Source organism: Ruditapes philippinarum, unplaced genomic scaffold (assembly GCF_026571515.1).
Source record: "Ruditapes philippinarum isolate M1 unplaced genomic scaffold, ASM2657151v2 ctg8846_1_1_1_1, whole genome shotgun sequence".
NCBI lineage: Eukaryota > Metazoa > Mollusca > Bivalvia > Venerida > Veneridae > Ruditapes > Ruditapes philippinarum.
In genome coordinates, this window is record NW_026865926.1 from 29,759 (window position 1) to 46,325 (window position 16,567).

At 31.6% G+C, this 16,567-nt stretch overlaps 1 protein-coding gene across 1 annotated transcript; it reads left to right on the forward strand.

Moving 5' to 3' along the window:
• The first annotated feature begins 884 nt into the window (after window positions 1-884).
• LOC132730760 (fibropellin-1-like) lies at window positions 885-15,818 on the forward strand. Its single transcript, XM_060716750.1, has 13 exons — window positions 885-938; window positions 2,611-2,705; window positions 3,330-3,398; window positions 4,413-4,560; window positions 4,966-5,079; window positions 8,073-8,186; window positions 8,702-8,815; window positions 9,737-9,850; window positions 10,273-10,386; window positions 10,998-11,137; window positions 11,678-11,774; window positions 14,170-14,331; window positions 15,179-15,818. Exons 2-13 carry the CDS (start codon window positions 2,667-2,669, stop codon window positions 15,424-15,426), a joined length of 1,473 nt encoding a protein of 490 aa, XP_060572733.1. The 5' UTR covers window positions 885-938; window positions 2,611-2,666; the 3' UTR covers window positions 15,427-15,818.
• The last annotated feature ends 749 nt before the right edge of the window (window positions 15,819-16,567 follow it).

The window sequence follows — 16,567 nt, forward strand, 5'->3', positions numbered from 1 at the left end:
GAAAATTTAAAAAAATTTGGGGTTTTAAAACCCCCCGGGGGAACCTTTCCCCCTTTTTCCCCAATGCCTTTTCCGTTGGAAATTGTTAAACCAACAAGCCATTTTTATAAACAAAAACTTTTGTTCTTTTTTTTTACCGACCCCGTTTAAAAATTCCTTTTTCAAGAAAGGTAAAAGGGGGAAAATTTCCCAATTTCCCCTTTTAATTTAAGAAATTTGACCAAAAAATTTTTATTGCTTACCTTTTTTAACAAAATTTTTTTTTTAATCGTGAGTTAAAAATTTTTAATTTAAAAAAAGGGCGAACCCAAAAAAAAATGACAAAAAATTTCATTACGAAAAAAAAAAGTTTTCCTTAAAAATGTTCATTGGGAAAAAAAAATAAAGGGGTATTTTTTTTAAAAATTTCTTAAAATTTTCCCAAGTGATTTTTTAAAAAATTTTTTAAATTTTACCTTTCTTTTCCCTAAAAAGAAACGAAAATAAAAAAGTAAAAATGGAAAAAAAACTTTTGGAAAGATTGTTTTTTTAATAAATTTATTGCCCAATTTTTTTTTTTTTGCTGTTAGGTACGAAAGGACCTCACTAGTATCTAGTTCATAATAAAAAATTGAAAAAGGCGAATAACGGCGAAATGATGTTGTAGTAACCGAAACAGATTTTGCAAAATAAAAGACATAGTTACGCGTAATTTAAAAGGTTAATTAACGCGAAAAAAGGCATAGAAACGAACAAAATATGGCGGAAAATTATTTTAATTTATTTTATTAATTGATCTGTTAGGCTTTCGTAAGAGATGATTCTTAATGGTTAAATAATTTTGGGAAACATTTTGTGGAAAAAAAAAAAAAAAAAAAAAAATTTGATGCTTCTAGTTGAACAATGCACAGAATGCTGTGGAACCAACCTATGTAATGCAGATGCATGTGGAGAACCAGGTACAGATATTTTTATTGTATATTTCTTTATAAGTTTATCCATGTTTTCGTTATTTTGTACATCTTTTCTTTACGTACCCGCGCATGTGTACATATTCAAAGGGTTGTTGCAGAAGTAAAGAGACAACCGTTGTAAATGTAGTAATAATACGTATATTCAAAAAGTAAAAACACATGACTTAAAGATCATATTTTATAACATTATACCAGTAATTTAGGTAGAAAAACATAGAACTTTGAATGATCAACATACAAAATTACATACATCACTGCACGAAACCTGGCGCACACAAAATGTCATAATTGACGTTGTCATGGCCTTCTCTACGCAATCCACATCAGAGCATTTGTTTAATGTGACAATCTTAAAGTCATTACCAAACGTAGACACGATTTTGTGTTTACGCTATCAGCCCATCCCCATTGCTAACCTAAAATAGAGAAAATAAGAATCCCTAAAGAAAGCCCACAGGGGAAAAAATGAAAATTTTGCGGGGCTTAGTTTTTAAACCCTTTGTTTTAAGTTTTTTTTTTTTCCTTGTAATTTTTTAACAATAGTAATATATATTTTTTAAAACGCAAATTTTTTGTTTGAAAGAAAAACCCAATGTAAAGATTTTTTAAAAAAAAATCAATATTGATGGTACGTTACTCGGTAATCCGGCGAATCAGTATCATCACCTGTCAGTCCATAAAGGAGACACACATGTGCTTGCTACCGGAGCGCGATGCCCTGACTTTTTTCGGCGGTGGTGTTAGTGGTGTTTTCCAAATGGACGAGCCGAGTTTTTTTGGTCCTATAATGCCAGAGCCAAGAGCCAAGTTTATCCCGGGTGACTATCCTGTATAGAAATGCATTCGCTTGCTTTTTCTTTTCGTTAATTACAAGTCGGGGTACCCATTTAGCGCTCACCTGGCTTATGTTCAGATATTTCAGTATCCCCAAAGCTGTAAACCTGTGGTCTATTGCAATTTATTCTGTAATCTGCTTGAATGACAATCACAGACTGGAAGTGACCTGTGCGTCTTCTATAAACTGAGGACCTTTTCCAAACTCTTTTTGCCATATAAACACAAATGAACAGTAGCATTTACATTTACCGGCCTCCTGAAACATGTCATAGGAATGTGTTGGTGTTTTCCAAAGCGCATTTCAGACCTAAATTACTGCCCATAGCTTGACTCCGTCGGTTGACGTCATGACTGTATCCTCTCCGTAGACAGTGACGTGTTAATAGCGCTGTTTCTCAGTTATTTATAATGTTATTGAGTCCATACGAATTGATAATGTCGTTGTTATGTCACACGTTATGCTAAAAATTTGCGCGAAATTACCTTTGTTAAAATTTTTTTTTAAAGGTTTAAAGGGGGGCAGTTTTTATTTTTTGGTTATATGTATTGCAGAGCCCCCTGTAAATTTGTTAAAATTGGGAAAAACGTTTTGCTTTTTTTTTTGAAGATAGTATACATTTCAAGAAAAAAATAAAAAAAACAAAAAAATAAAAAACCTTTATAAATTTGATTGTTCCATTAAAAAGGGCTTATTTGTTCAACAAATTTCTTAATAAACTTTGATTAAATTAGGAATATGAGGAAATGAGGAAATAGAATCACCAATTGAATAGAGAAGACTTAACCTGGCTTCTTGTTTATAATATTTACTGATTTTAAGGATATCCTTCGAATAGAGGACCAGTTTGTTACAACTGTCCATCTCATACCAGTACTATGCCATGTCATGACATCGACTTTTGTTTGGAGGAAGAGGTAAAATTTACCTTGTTTGGCATTTAACAACAATTTGCTTTCTTATAAAACTTTTCGAGAATTTTATTTCAGTTGATGTTGGTCCATATCAATAACTTGTGTAAACAATATCAGATCATATGCTCTACCGTTTTTTCAAAAAAGCTTTTGCAGTTCAAAAATACCCAAAAAGCATAAAAAGTGCAAACGCTTTTTTAAAAAATTTAAATCCGGCTAAGAATCGGACAAAAGATCGATTTTCTACTTTAATTCCTTTCCCGTTTTAATTGCTTAATGATATGGTTTGGTTTGTTATGATTTTTCTAGTTTTAAATATAAATTTACAGCTTTTACCTCAGTACAGTGTTGTGGACCGGATGTCAGCGGTGCTAGGGAGATGATATGCACCATCATTAAAGAACAGACTCAATAAAACAATTTCTGCTATTTTCAAAGTATTTCTTAACATTGGCCTCGAAGGTTCTAAATAAAAAAAAAAGCTGACTATGTAGTGTGTACATTAAATTCATATACATAGTATTGTTGCTTAAGTGCTTATTTTTATAATATCATTCTATTAAAAATATGTAATTTAAACTGTGGTAAGTCATTACTATAAAGATAGCACCAACGATTTATATTTAGACATGCAGCATAGTTGGAAGACAGCTGTTTTCAAGTGAAGTTCGTACAAGCAAATGCATATCCAAACATGTAAGTAAGCTAATAATTATCCTTTACAAATGTAAAAAAGTATTTTTGTAAAGAAAAAGGTTTTATGACAAAAATAAGGTTATATTTTTAGCCGTTTTTAAAATATTTTAAATATAGATTCAGAAAAAAAATGTCACGATTTTCCCAAAAACAACAACGATACAAAAGTAAACATCAATTGCCCCTGAAAGTAACGATAAAAAATGTACAACACCAAATTTCACAATGAAAAACAAAGTGGGTACAAATCGATCACCCAATTTTAAAAAAAACCCTTAAAAACTCAGTTTGATTGCCCAATGAAACAAAAAATTTTTAGACGGCTTTTATTAAAGAAAAATAACATATAATCTTTGCAACATCATTTTATTTCTTTCTTTGAAAACTACCTTTTTCATGTTTCATAGATTCTTCTAAAAAGTTTTATAGTTATAGTAAAGTTAGCACATTTGGTAAAGATTCAACTTATTTTATTAGTTTAACCGAGGTAATTAGAGCTATAACATCCCGGTGAACTTTGTTATCATATCGTTTTCCAGAACGGAATTAAACAAATTTTCTTAACAAATAACACCTGAATAATCTGTTTTTTGTTGACTACCTACGTAATATGTAAAGGAATATTCAAATTAAATTCCAAATGTTTTTATTTGAATGTGCTTTTTTCATTTCAAAATTAAAATTGTTTCTCAAAATTAGAATGTAAATTTCATCTTTAAAATGATGAACACATATTTGGTTTTGCTGTTGTTTGATACAAATGTTAATTTAAATTGTCAATAGTCACTTTAAAATTTAATAATTTTAAGTTTTACATGATTTTTTTTTAAAATTGCCATTGTTAAAATCTCACATATCATTTGAAAGATTCAATTATCAATTGAAAAAAGTGTATATCATTTGATAATTGAGCTCAATTTTAAATGAAGTATACATGTAATTCATCCTTCAAAAATGATATCTGAGTTCGTGTTTTTATATTTAACTTTATCATTTTATTACTTAATATCACAGGCCTGTAGAGATCAAACGGGCAGCCATGTTTCTATAATTGGAAAACGTGACGATGCCTTTGCGAAAAGAACTCAGCAGCACACGTGCGACCTTTGTTGTCATGACGACCTATGCAACCGGAACTGCTTAACAGCGTCAAACATTCCCGGTATGATATTGTGTCTTTGTAAATCCTTTACAGATCGAAACAATTTCCCTCTCTAAATGGTTATATGCTCAAACAGATGTATGCTTTTTAGCCACGAAAAACTATTGAACATGTTTTCTAAATAGAAAAGCAAAGACAAATAAAACGAAATATGTCATGATACACAAAAACACGTGCACACGAACACGAACACGCACGCACCAACACACGCACACACACACGCACGCACACGCACATACAATTAAAAAAAGACCAAGCAAAACAAACAAGCAGAAGAAGAACCAATAACAACACATAAAAAACAACAATAAAAAAGACAAGGAAAGAAACGCATGACCTATACTTCAGTTCATATTGTCATATTATCAAGATATCTTTGATGTTTTCATGTTTATTATGTTACAGATAAAGATGAATGCACCTCAAACCCCTGCGGCTTCGGTGGAACCTGCTTTGACGCAATTAATGGGTACAATTGCGTTTGTGCACCTGGATTTTCCGGACTGAATTGTGAAATAGGTATGTATCATACAATGTGATAATTTATAAGTTGGAAGAAAAATCTTTTTGGACCGGGGCTCTTTAAAGTGTTTGGCCATAATAAGCTATTTTTCGAAATTATGCCGTAATTTTTCTCTTATGATTTTCTTTTCAAAGCAACCTGCCGAAAACCAAACAATATCAAGATATAGCAAATAGTTTCAAACGCCCTTATAATTTTTAGAATAACAGCACATTTAATATTATTTTTAAACATGTTTCATTTAAGTAAATATTTTTTGCACTTTTAAAACTATTAAATAGAAAAAATGTTGGTATTGAATATATAATGTTTTTTATTCTTAATTTTTTTTTCATGTAATATCATTTCTTGATGATAAATAATATATGTTGCATATAAAGAAAAACAAGCAATTAATTGTTTTAAGATATAGTTGATTGTTTAATTGGCTTATGTGGAACATATGGTACCTGTATTAACGGCATTAATAACTACACATGGGCATGCGAAGCAGCGGGATTAGCCAAACAACTGACATCTTATACGAAATAATCAAATCTAATTAATGATACTATATTTTAAACATATATCAGTCTTTCTGTCCTTTTTTGAAGAGCGTCACTTTCATAGTTAAAAAACAAAGACAGTTAACAAAGAAATACGTTGGCCGAAAAAAATCACCTAAATATAACATTTTGGTTAGACAAAATTAACAAGAGCCATGTTAGCATGGCCATCCCCCGCCGAATGTGTTTGCTCATTGTAAGAATGTATATGTAGGTATTTTGGTAATGAAAACTGATGGCTGAAGTGATTACAGATTTGAAACCTATGTGAATACTGATGGCTGAAAATAACAAAGGGCAATAACTGAAAAATAATGCAGGGTAGGTTATTATTCTTGTGTGCTACACTCCTCCACAATGAGATCTATCCACCTATGAAGTTTCAAGTTGATACCTCTTACACTTTTTGAGATAAGCTCCGGACAAAAAGTATGAAAAGGGCAACAGCTCAAAAATGATAAAGGGTAGAGTTATCATTCTTGTGCACAACATACCTCGTCAATAAGATCTATCCACCTATGAAGTTTCATGTTGACATCTCAAAGACTTTTTGATTTTTTATGCTCCACTGAGGTGAAAACTTAAGTATGAAAAATAACAAAGGGCAATTACCCAAATATTAAACAGGGTAGATCTATCATTCTTGTGCACTGCACACCTCCTAAGTGAGATATATCCACCCATGAAGTTTCACCTTGATATCTCAAAGGCTTTTTTAGTTATGCTCTGGATAAAAATTAAGTTTGAAAAATAACAAAGGGCAATTACTAAACAAATATGCATGGTAGAGCTTTCATTCTTGTCTGCTGCACTCCTCCTCAATATGATCCATCCACCCATGAAGTTTCGTGTTGATATCTCAAAGGTTCTTTGAGTTATGCTCTGGACAAAAGGAAAATAACTAAAAAAATATGCAAGGTAGGTTATAATTTTTGTGCGCTGCACACTTAATATGATCAAACCACCTTTTAAGTTTCAAGTTGATACCTCTAACGCTTTTTAAGATAAGCTCCCGACGAAAAGTATGAAAAATAACAAAAGGCCATAACTCAAAAATTATAATGGGTAGAGTTATCATTCTTGTGCACAGCATTCCTCGTCAATAAGAAATATCTATCCACCTATGAAGTTTCATGTTAATATCTCAAAGACTTTTTGAGTTATGCTCCACTGAGGTGAAAACGTAAGTATGAAAAATAACAAAAGGCAATAACTCAAATATTATGAAGGATAGAGTTATTAATTTTATGCAATGCACACCTCCTGAGTGAGATATATCCACCCATGAAGTTTCATGATGATATCTCAAAGGCTTTTTGAGTTATGCTCTCGACAAAATTAGGTTTTAAAAAAAGCAAACGACAATAACTCATAAATTATGCATGGTAGAGTTATCATTCTTGTGCACTGCACTCCTCCTTAATATGGTCTATCCACCTATTAAGTTTCAAGTTGATAGCTCTTACGCTTTTTGAGATAAGCTCCGACCAAAAAGTATGAAAAATAACAAAAGGGCAATAACTCAAAAATAATAAAAGGTAGAGTTATCATTCTTGTGCACAGTATTTTTCGTCAATAAGATCTATCCACCAATGAAGTTTCATGTTGACATCTCAAAGACTTTTTGAGTTATGCTCCACTCAGGTGAAAAATTAAGTATGAAAAATAACAAAAGGCAATAACTTAAAAATATGCAAGATGGAGTTTTCATTCTTGTGCACTGCACTCCTCCTCAATATCATCTATCCACCTATGAAGTTTCAAGTTGATACCTTAAATACTTTTTGAGATATGCTCCGGACAAAAAATGTCAGACGGAAGGACGGACGGACGGAAGTTCTTACCAGAGCTATATTATGGGGTTTTCTTTTGTTATTTCTTTTGTTCTTTTTAACCCCAAAATGCAGAAAATAACCCCACAAGAGAAACGGAATGAATGACATATGAGAACAATAGACCAAACCCCATAATGTAGCTCTCGTATGTACGGACGGAAGGACGGAAGGACAAACGGACGGAGACTATTTCTCTATCCCCCGCCGCCTTTCGGCAGGATAATTAGACAGTTGAGAAAGTTATGACGTTTTTAGCTTCTAAAAATCTTTTTACACTCATGATGAATGAAATTGTGAAGTACATATCTTGCAGATAAAGCCATTTTAGATAACTGTACATGATGAGTAGGTGAAAACCGTAGATATATCGGAGCCCATTACATCTTTGTAGTGCACAATATAATTAACAATGATTTTGCGAGTTGTTATCGGCCAGAATTTTATTTCCCGAAAGTTTCTAAGTTCCTTTCAGCACGGTCTTGATTTTGTTCAGCATCATCGTCACTGCGCATAAGTATGTTAGCTAAATTTGAACAAGAGAAATCACATTGAGTCAAATTTGCGATTGAATGAAGCATTAAATGATTCTAAAATCACTTTTATAAACAGACATCGATGAATGCATATCAAACCCGTGTGGCTTGGGCGGAACCTGCTTTGACGCAATTAATGGGTACAATTGCGTTTGTGCACCTGGATTTACTGGAGTTAATTGTGAAACAGGTATGTATGATAGAAGAAAAAATAATGTTTCTGGCCGGGGGCTCGTAAGCGCTTGGCGACAGATAACCAATTTTCGAAATCATGCCGTTTTTTCTTTTTTTCTCTTTTCGTTATCAAGGCAACCCGCCGGAAACCTCACATTTTGAAAAGCAGCATACCCATTGTAATATTTTTTCAGGCCCCACAGGTATCCCCATTAATTCGCTTTGTAACCTGGCAAAGTAACGGGTATACCAGATCTGAAACCAATGTAGTGAAAGAAAAGAAAAACAACAACAACACAAAAAAAATCCATTGTAAATTGTTCCAATCTATATTTACAGCGCATATAATATTCTGTTTAACCATGCTTCATTCAAGTAAATATCATTTGCGCTCTTGAAACTACATGTAAAAAAATACTTGTTTATGTTGAATGAAAAATATTTTACGCTTTTTAACAAAAACCTATTGAATTGATGATAAGTAAGAAATATTGAATATTAAGTAAAAGCAATCGATTTTTTTGTTTAAAGATATAGATGATTGTTTATTTGGGTTATGTGGAACATATGGTACCTGTATTGACGGCATTAATAGCTACACTTGCGCTTGCGAAATGGGATTTACCGGAAACTACTGTGAAATAAGTAAGTGAAATTCATTTGGGACCTTACATCATATACGAAAGAATCAAATCTAATAAACGATACAATGTTTAAAACATATATCATTTTTATTTCCTTTTGTGTTTTGACACTTTCATTAGTAAAATCAAAGACAGTCAACAAAGAAATGAGTTAGCCGAAGTAACACCAATATATAATATTTGTGATAAGAAGAAATTAATAAGACGAAATTTAGAAAGTTGTGACGCATATAACCTCTTAATAATGCTTAACACCATTGAATTGCTCTCAAAAAGGCTTGTTTGTTTTTGCTTTTTTCTGTGCCAATAAAAACATATTTTTAAGTTGTATTTCGGCGATCGATCCGTCGGCGGTCGATCCGACTTACCGGCTTTCGTAGATAGCTTAACTGTTATTACCGACTACTTATTCTACATGGTATCTGAATAAACACAAGAGGATGATCATTAGACTCATTGTCAAAGATCTATTATCATGGAGACATTTCTCCTAGCGCAAGGATCGAACCATCGAACCGCGGATAATTAATGCGATGTTTTTCTAATTGAGCTAAGCGGGCTGGGAAACAAAAGAAAGAAACGGTGAACTACATATCTAGTAGACAAAGGTTTTTACTGTTGGCCATTATAGAAAATTGTACAGGATGAGTAGGTAAAAACCAGAGATACACATGAGCCCATTATATCAGTAGTACATTAGTAAATTAACAATGATTTAGATAGTTATTTACAGGCGGAACTTTATGTCCCGAATAATTCTTATATAGATTCAACATGCCCCGATTGTGTCCGCCTCATCATCACTGCGCGTATTAAAAATAGCTTAATTTGAACAGGAAAAGTCCCATGGATTCAATGTCGCCTATTGGGAAGACCGATTGCATGCCTCAAATAATGATTCTATACTCAATTTTATTAACAGACATCGATGAGTGCGCCCCAAACCCCTGTGGCTCCGGTGGAACTTGCTTTGACGCAATAAATGGGTACAATTGCGTTTGTGCACCTGGATATTCCGGAGTTAATTGTGAAATAGGTATATCTGATGCATTTATATACTTTATTTCATAAACAATTACATTATTGTACTTTTATCACAACCAAGATTTAGCTGCAAAACACATTACACCTTTTCCTCATGTTTTGCAATAAGATATCGAAAACTTATTAGTGACACTTAAGTCATATTACACTGTTTGAAAATGAGTTACATAATTTTATTTTCTGATCAATATATTAGACAAATAAAGCTATATAATGTATTCAACGAATTCATAAATAACGTCATAAATAAGAGTCCAGTCTGATCGGATACCAATAGAATGTGGTGTAAAATAAAAAGAATTTAGTTTCTTTGTTTGGAGTGAATATTCTTTGCGCTCTTGGAAATAATAATTTACACAACACTCTTGTTGAATTAAAACAAACAAGCAAACCTTCTCTATGTACTGCTAACAGATATTGATGATTGTTTAATTGGTTTATGTGGAACGCATGGTACATGTAATGACAAACTTAATGGTTATATGTGTATGTGTGCACCGGGATTTACCGGAAACAACTGCGAAACTAGTAAGTGAAATTGATACTGTTTATACAAATATGTGACTTCATTTTTTTAATTAAACCTTTTTTCATTGTGAGAATAATCTGTCGTAAAATAAGATAGGACGAATGTTTGATATAGGTCAAGGCATCACAACAAAGTGCTCACATATATAAGAAATGAAATCATTTTTAGCCAGCGCATATTTTTAAAAGTAGACCTGAGTAATTAATTACAAATCATTTGAACTATATAACTTGTACGTAACAACCAATACTACATTTTTCTAATCTAACATGGTAATAGTCAAGAATATCGATGAAAATAAACCAACATGTCGAGCCAACACGTAATGTTTCTCCTGTCATTAAATGAAGTCACATAATTATGAAAATATATACTGTGTAAGCATTCTCTTATTTATCACGCGTATATATTGTGTAATTACAATATACTTGACTACCTGGAATTTTATTTATATAAATAATGTTATAAGTAATAATTTTTTATTTGGTTACCATTAAATATAATTGTGTAGTTAATTATTTTTTTAAAATTTCTTTTGATGTATGTTTCTGCACAAACAAAATTCTCAGACGTCCTCACGTACTAGTTTGCTTGCATTCTTTTTTTTTAGAGCTGACTGCTACAGATTGTACTGACGTATTACACCAAAGTTTTAACCCATCAAACGGTGTTTACAATGTTACAACATGGAAAACTCACCGAACAATCCAGGTTTACTGTGACATGACAACAGCCGGTGGAGGTTGGACGGTATGAATTTTACTACACCGGTTGTAAATCCTAAACACTGGTTGGCTCCTGTCCGTTCAAGGCGGTGTCCCTCGGTGTCTCTCGGTGTCTCTTTCTTTATGTCAATCAAATCACGTGAATTTAATGATTTTGCTTATATCTTAAGATTGAAAAGGGTTATGGAAGAATGGTCAATTTAAAGTATAGATTATGTATTTCGTTCATGAAGAGTAGAAAGGTGTAAATTAAAAACCATGAAAAAAACTATTCCAAAACATTATTTTTATTTTCTGATATATCAATTTATAAAGCCTTATTAAGCTTACAAATTGATTTCATAACTTCATTTGTCATGCAAAATGACTTGTAAGCACTGTTTTTATGCTGTGAATAAACTGCGAAGTAATAAATTCGTCTGCAATGTCTGCGAAATAAGGGAATATTGTAAATTTTGTTAGAACACCTTAAAAAGGTTAAAATTGGCGTTCACGCCTGGGCATATTTAAACAAATGTCTTACATATGGATAACGTAAAATTTGTGAAAAAATGCATATTTTCAGGTTTTTCAAAATCGATTTGATGGCTCTGTCACCTTTACTAGGAGCTTCTCTGAATACGTCAATGGATTTGGAGACATTCATAAAGAATTCTGGCTAGGTAATATATACAATGTAAATATATTCATTGTTAAAGTATAAGACTTTAAAAGTTATAAAGCTATTGATTTTCTGATAAACGATAATTCTTGTATTTTCATAAATTTATATACAGTAATATAAAATTGCTTCCTTAATCTTATAGTCTATTCTTTACAGTTGATAAAAAAATTCTACTTAGATATACATCTACATGGCATTCGGGATGGTTACTTTATACATATGACTACCGTTCGTGAACAGAATAAAATGTTCCGAAGTTGCTTTTTAGAATTTTTACCATTTAGCAATGATGCATTATTGATATGTTGTTAAAGCTGAATGTATATCACCAACTTTGCTTAATCGTTTTGACTACTTAAAGACGGTACTTAAAACCTGTTCATAATCCTTGCCTCTATAAGATAACTTTTGTAGTTGGTATATATATTTCAGGAGAATTCACGCATTGTATCAAAAATTTTATAAATTTTTTCCGTGTTTTGCTTTTATTTGTTCTATTAAATGCAACAAAATTCATACGTGTAATTCAACAATACAGGTCTTTCCTTTGAACTCAAAATTCCATATAAAAATGTTAACTTGTTTCTTTGTCTTTTTTTATGTCATGGATTTATGACAAAATTTTGAAATAGCTACACTTCCCTACCAATGTTTTTAAAAAGATACTAATGTAATGTAAGTAAAATTTTAAATATTGATATGTAAATGACTTATAATGTTTGCTACTTCAAATTAAAAAATAAGCTCCCTATCACAATTGGACATGTTGTCAGTATTTCACATTGACATTAATTATCATGTTTTCTTATATACAACTTTAAAGCAGCCTTAAGCATTTCTAAAGGTTAAATGTTATTTTTAGATCAATTGTTTCATATAATTGTCAAATTAATAGAATTAAAGTGGAAGATGAAATTTACTTACGATAAAATACATAAACAATAAGGAAACTGCTCGATAGCTTTACCCTACCGGTTCACTTACACCTTATAAATAGCTCTCGTAACGAATATTTGAAGATACTTAACAGTGATATGATGCACTTTACAAGATAAACTAACTGAAATGCATAGCTCGAAACATAATTGTTTTGTCCAACAGAAAATAAAAGCTGAAGACCGCTTTTATTACGTAACTGGTAAATTTCCAAACTGAATTGTTTCTCATTATCAATAACCGACCGAATATTGCAAGGGTGGTAAATATTTCATTGTTTTTATCTTAAAGCAACATGCCTCCAGATGAGCAAAAACATTTCAATAAAATTAAACTTGAAAAAAACTGCACTAAGATTGAAGAAAAACAAGAAAGATTCAGGATTAAATAATAAGATTTAATAATTTTACACGTCATGAGTGATTAATGGTGAATGTTTCATTATGTATAACTATATTCTTACTGAGTTACTAACGCAGTTAGGGGAATTTCTGCTTATTTTTACCTTTTTTAAATAATTAACTGTTGTTGCAAGTGCCTTTGATGATGTGATATTTGCTCGTTTTTGGAAACCGTACAATATGATACTTTCAATTACATTTTCAAAATTGTCATGAAAGTAAGCATTAATCTGGAGACGTGCTGCTTTACCATTAGCCGCTATTTACTTAATTTTTATAAGGAGTTTGCTTAACATTCAAGAAGTGTTCACTATCCTCGTCGTATATGTGAAGTTTCCTTACTTCAAAACCCTCGTATTTTTATGCAGAGATCTCTGTTTTGTTAGAAGAAAAAATCCTTAAACTTCTATGTAATTTATGTAATTACAAATATATTTATGATCGTGTCTTTAAAATAATATGTTTTTAAGACAGTCGAACTTTTTATCACTTCGAAATTTTGCCATTTAAACGTTTTTTAAATAATAATTTATATCGATATGTTTTCTGGAGAAGAAAGCAGCCAAATAAGGAAATACATATTCCGGTTCAACCGACTTGCCTGTGTTATATGTCACACATAATGTAAAATGTTCTGGAACATGTTTTTTCCCCTTCAAGATAGGAGACCATTTCAACTTATTCAAATGTCAGGTAGATCCACGCGACCCACGACTCAATGCGTGCCATAACTCCAAAACCTAATTGAGTGCGAATACATGTTACGTATTTACAGAAGGAAATAACAATACTTTGCTGTTAAGATGGGCTGTATCATTGGATTGGCTTGATACAGATGTATTTTACTACAACTTTTACATAACTCTAGCGATACAACACATATAATAGCATATTCATGTATTATTCCCTTAATAATATTGGTACATTATATCAACATTACGTGCAAAATGTCATGTTAAAATGTATTCAGAATACTGAAATTCAAGTATGCTGGTCTGCCATGGTGTCCTCAGATTTAGACACGTGACAAAATAGCATCGTCATTATCTTTAACAGGACTAGAAAATCTTCATGAACTTGTTAGTCAAGGTAACTACGAACTTCGAATAGATGTAACAGCCGCGAATGGATCTAAAGGATATGAGACATTTCCAAACTTTACCATATCAGCCGGCTCAAACTACACGTTGCATATTTCACCAGGTCATGGATCAATAGGTTTGAATTCAATAATTTTGTTAATTGACAGTAACAGAGGAAAGATCATAACTGGTTTGTCATTGGTCTGTTTGTAATTATAGATATGTCTTATTAATTTTGTGACTGGATATACTCTTACTATTTTTCACCGGCTGTAACTTAGGTTATAAAATGATGTGCCCAAAATGCATTTATGTTTACTTAAAGATATACTATGCTCAAATTTGATATTAGAAAATATTTATTATTGTTACGCATTCTCTATGTAAATATAAAATAAACATGTTAAATAGATATTTTATGTTTAAATTTCTACACCATCATAATAATATATATAGCGTCATTAAAAATGGCAGTTTTTGCAAGAAAAGATCAACTTTACTTGATCTGTTATAGGGAACGCAGCTTTCTGTAAATAGTTTTTTATTCATTTGTCAAGGCATATTCAGTAAGAATTTGGTTTAAACATATTTTATTCGTCACATCAGAACATATTTACATACATGACATTTACATTCAGTACAAAAAGGATTAGACTGGAAGCAACTTAATGCTTATTGAAATCGTTTCCCCGTAAGAATGTCATAGATATTTTTTTATAAATTGATGTGATAAAACATTTTACTCAAGGATGAGCATAAAATATCTGTATGCTAAACTTAAAATACTTGTAGCCATTAATCCATCCATCCATCTGTAAATCCATCCGTCTTAATTGATTATATTTATTCCGAACACTCGTCTGTAAAATATTAAGCAAACTAGTTGTACCAAAATTTGGACAAATTCATTTCTAAAATTGCTTAAAGATTGTGCACATTAAGTTTGTCGTTTGTTTATTTTTAGTAAATTATCTGATTTACAGGAGACAATGCTCAGCAGGGTATGTCGTTTCACAATGGTATGCCGTTCAGTACATTCGATCATAAAAACACTTACCAATGTGCACAAACGTATAAGTCAGGATGGTGGTATAACAGGTGTATGTTTGTGCACTTAAATGGAGTTTATTTTTCACCAGGTACGATCGACGACAGAGCAATGTTTTACAACATGTTTACCCAAGGAAACAAATCATTACAAACATCACGTATGATGTTTAGAAAAGTGTGAAGTGTATGACATACGGTTACTTATACTTTAATTTGATAGCAAGCAACATGGAACAATAGTAAGTGAATGTGCAACTTGTTTATTGCAAATACTTATGCAAATGTTTTGAAATAAATAAGATAAAGACTGAGATGGATAAATAAATTTTGGTGAATGGTCCCTTGCCTCTAAAAAGTATTGGTTTTAAACATAAAACAAATTTATCCGTATTTTTACTTAAAGTTTGAATAGGATGTATGATTTTAACTATCTTAAGAAATGAATCCACAGACGGGATTGTAAACAACTTAATAATTGCAATACTTTACAGTGATTATACATGTACCGGTCAACAACAGGAGGTAACAACAACAATTATATAATGAAACAAAACTATTGTATATAAACTAAAGTAATAAAAAGAATAATTACGTTTAGAGCCGATGGGATCGGATTTAGCTTCATACATTTTAAAATTTGTGCAAAAAAAACCTCTTTCCTGTAGCTAGTCTGGGTAGGAATCATAATTTTCTAATTTGCATACCGGCCGGTGCATAGTGCTACACTAACTACACCGCCGCTGTTACTACAGCTAAGATTCTTTCTGATAGTAACAATTAATGTCCCCCATATGGTCAATAATTATACAAAAATAACAGCTCCATATGTTTCAACATCGTGTATTCATATATATTTATTTTCTAATTATTTATATACAATACCCTCTTAAATATGCACAGTGTTCTTTCTCTCACATGGTTTAAAAGTCATTCAATCCAACATAAAAATGTTTTTCCAATTATTAAGCTGGAGGAAACATGTACATTCCTTCAAACTAAATGAATATGTATTTATGGCGAATATCTTATCCTTCCATATTTTGAGGCTACCCTAGTACTACTTGACAAATCTTAGCTTCCTATATACCGGTATATGACTGATTTACTATGCTAGAATCATACACATAATTCTTCAAATATTTATGATGGTAATCGATGATTGAGTAACCTTCCTACATCAAATGCAGGCTTCTTGCCCAGAATTTATGAGGATATCTGTTGCCAGAGTAATCATACTTAAATCATACAGACTGATACTGAATCTTTGCGACCATTTATGTCTAAATTCTAACACAAAATTTGTAACAAATCAAAACATAAAA

Bases quoted from the DNA above. Each gene is read 5' to 3' on its own strand.
- LOC132730760 (XM_060716750.1), top strand. From the start codon at position 2,667: ATGCCATGTCATGACATCGACTTTTGTTTGGAGGAAGAG. The intron at 3,399-4,412 runs GTAAGTAAGCTA...TTAATATCACAG, and splicing joins GCAAATGCATATCCAAACAT to GCCTGTAGAGATCAAACGGG. The intron at 14,332-15,178 runs GTTTGAATTCAA...TCTGATTTACAG, and splicing joins ACCAGGTCATGGATCAATAG to GAGACAATGCTCAGCAGGGT.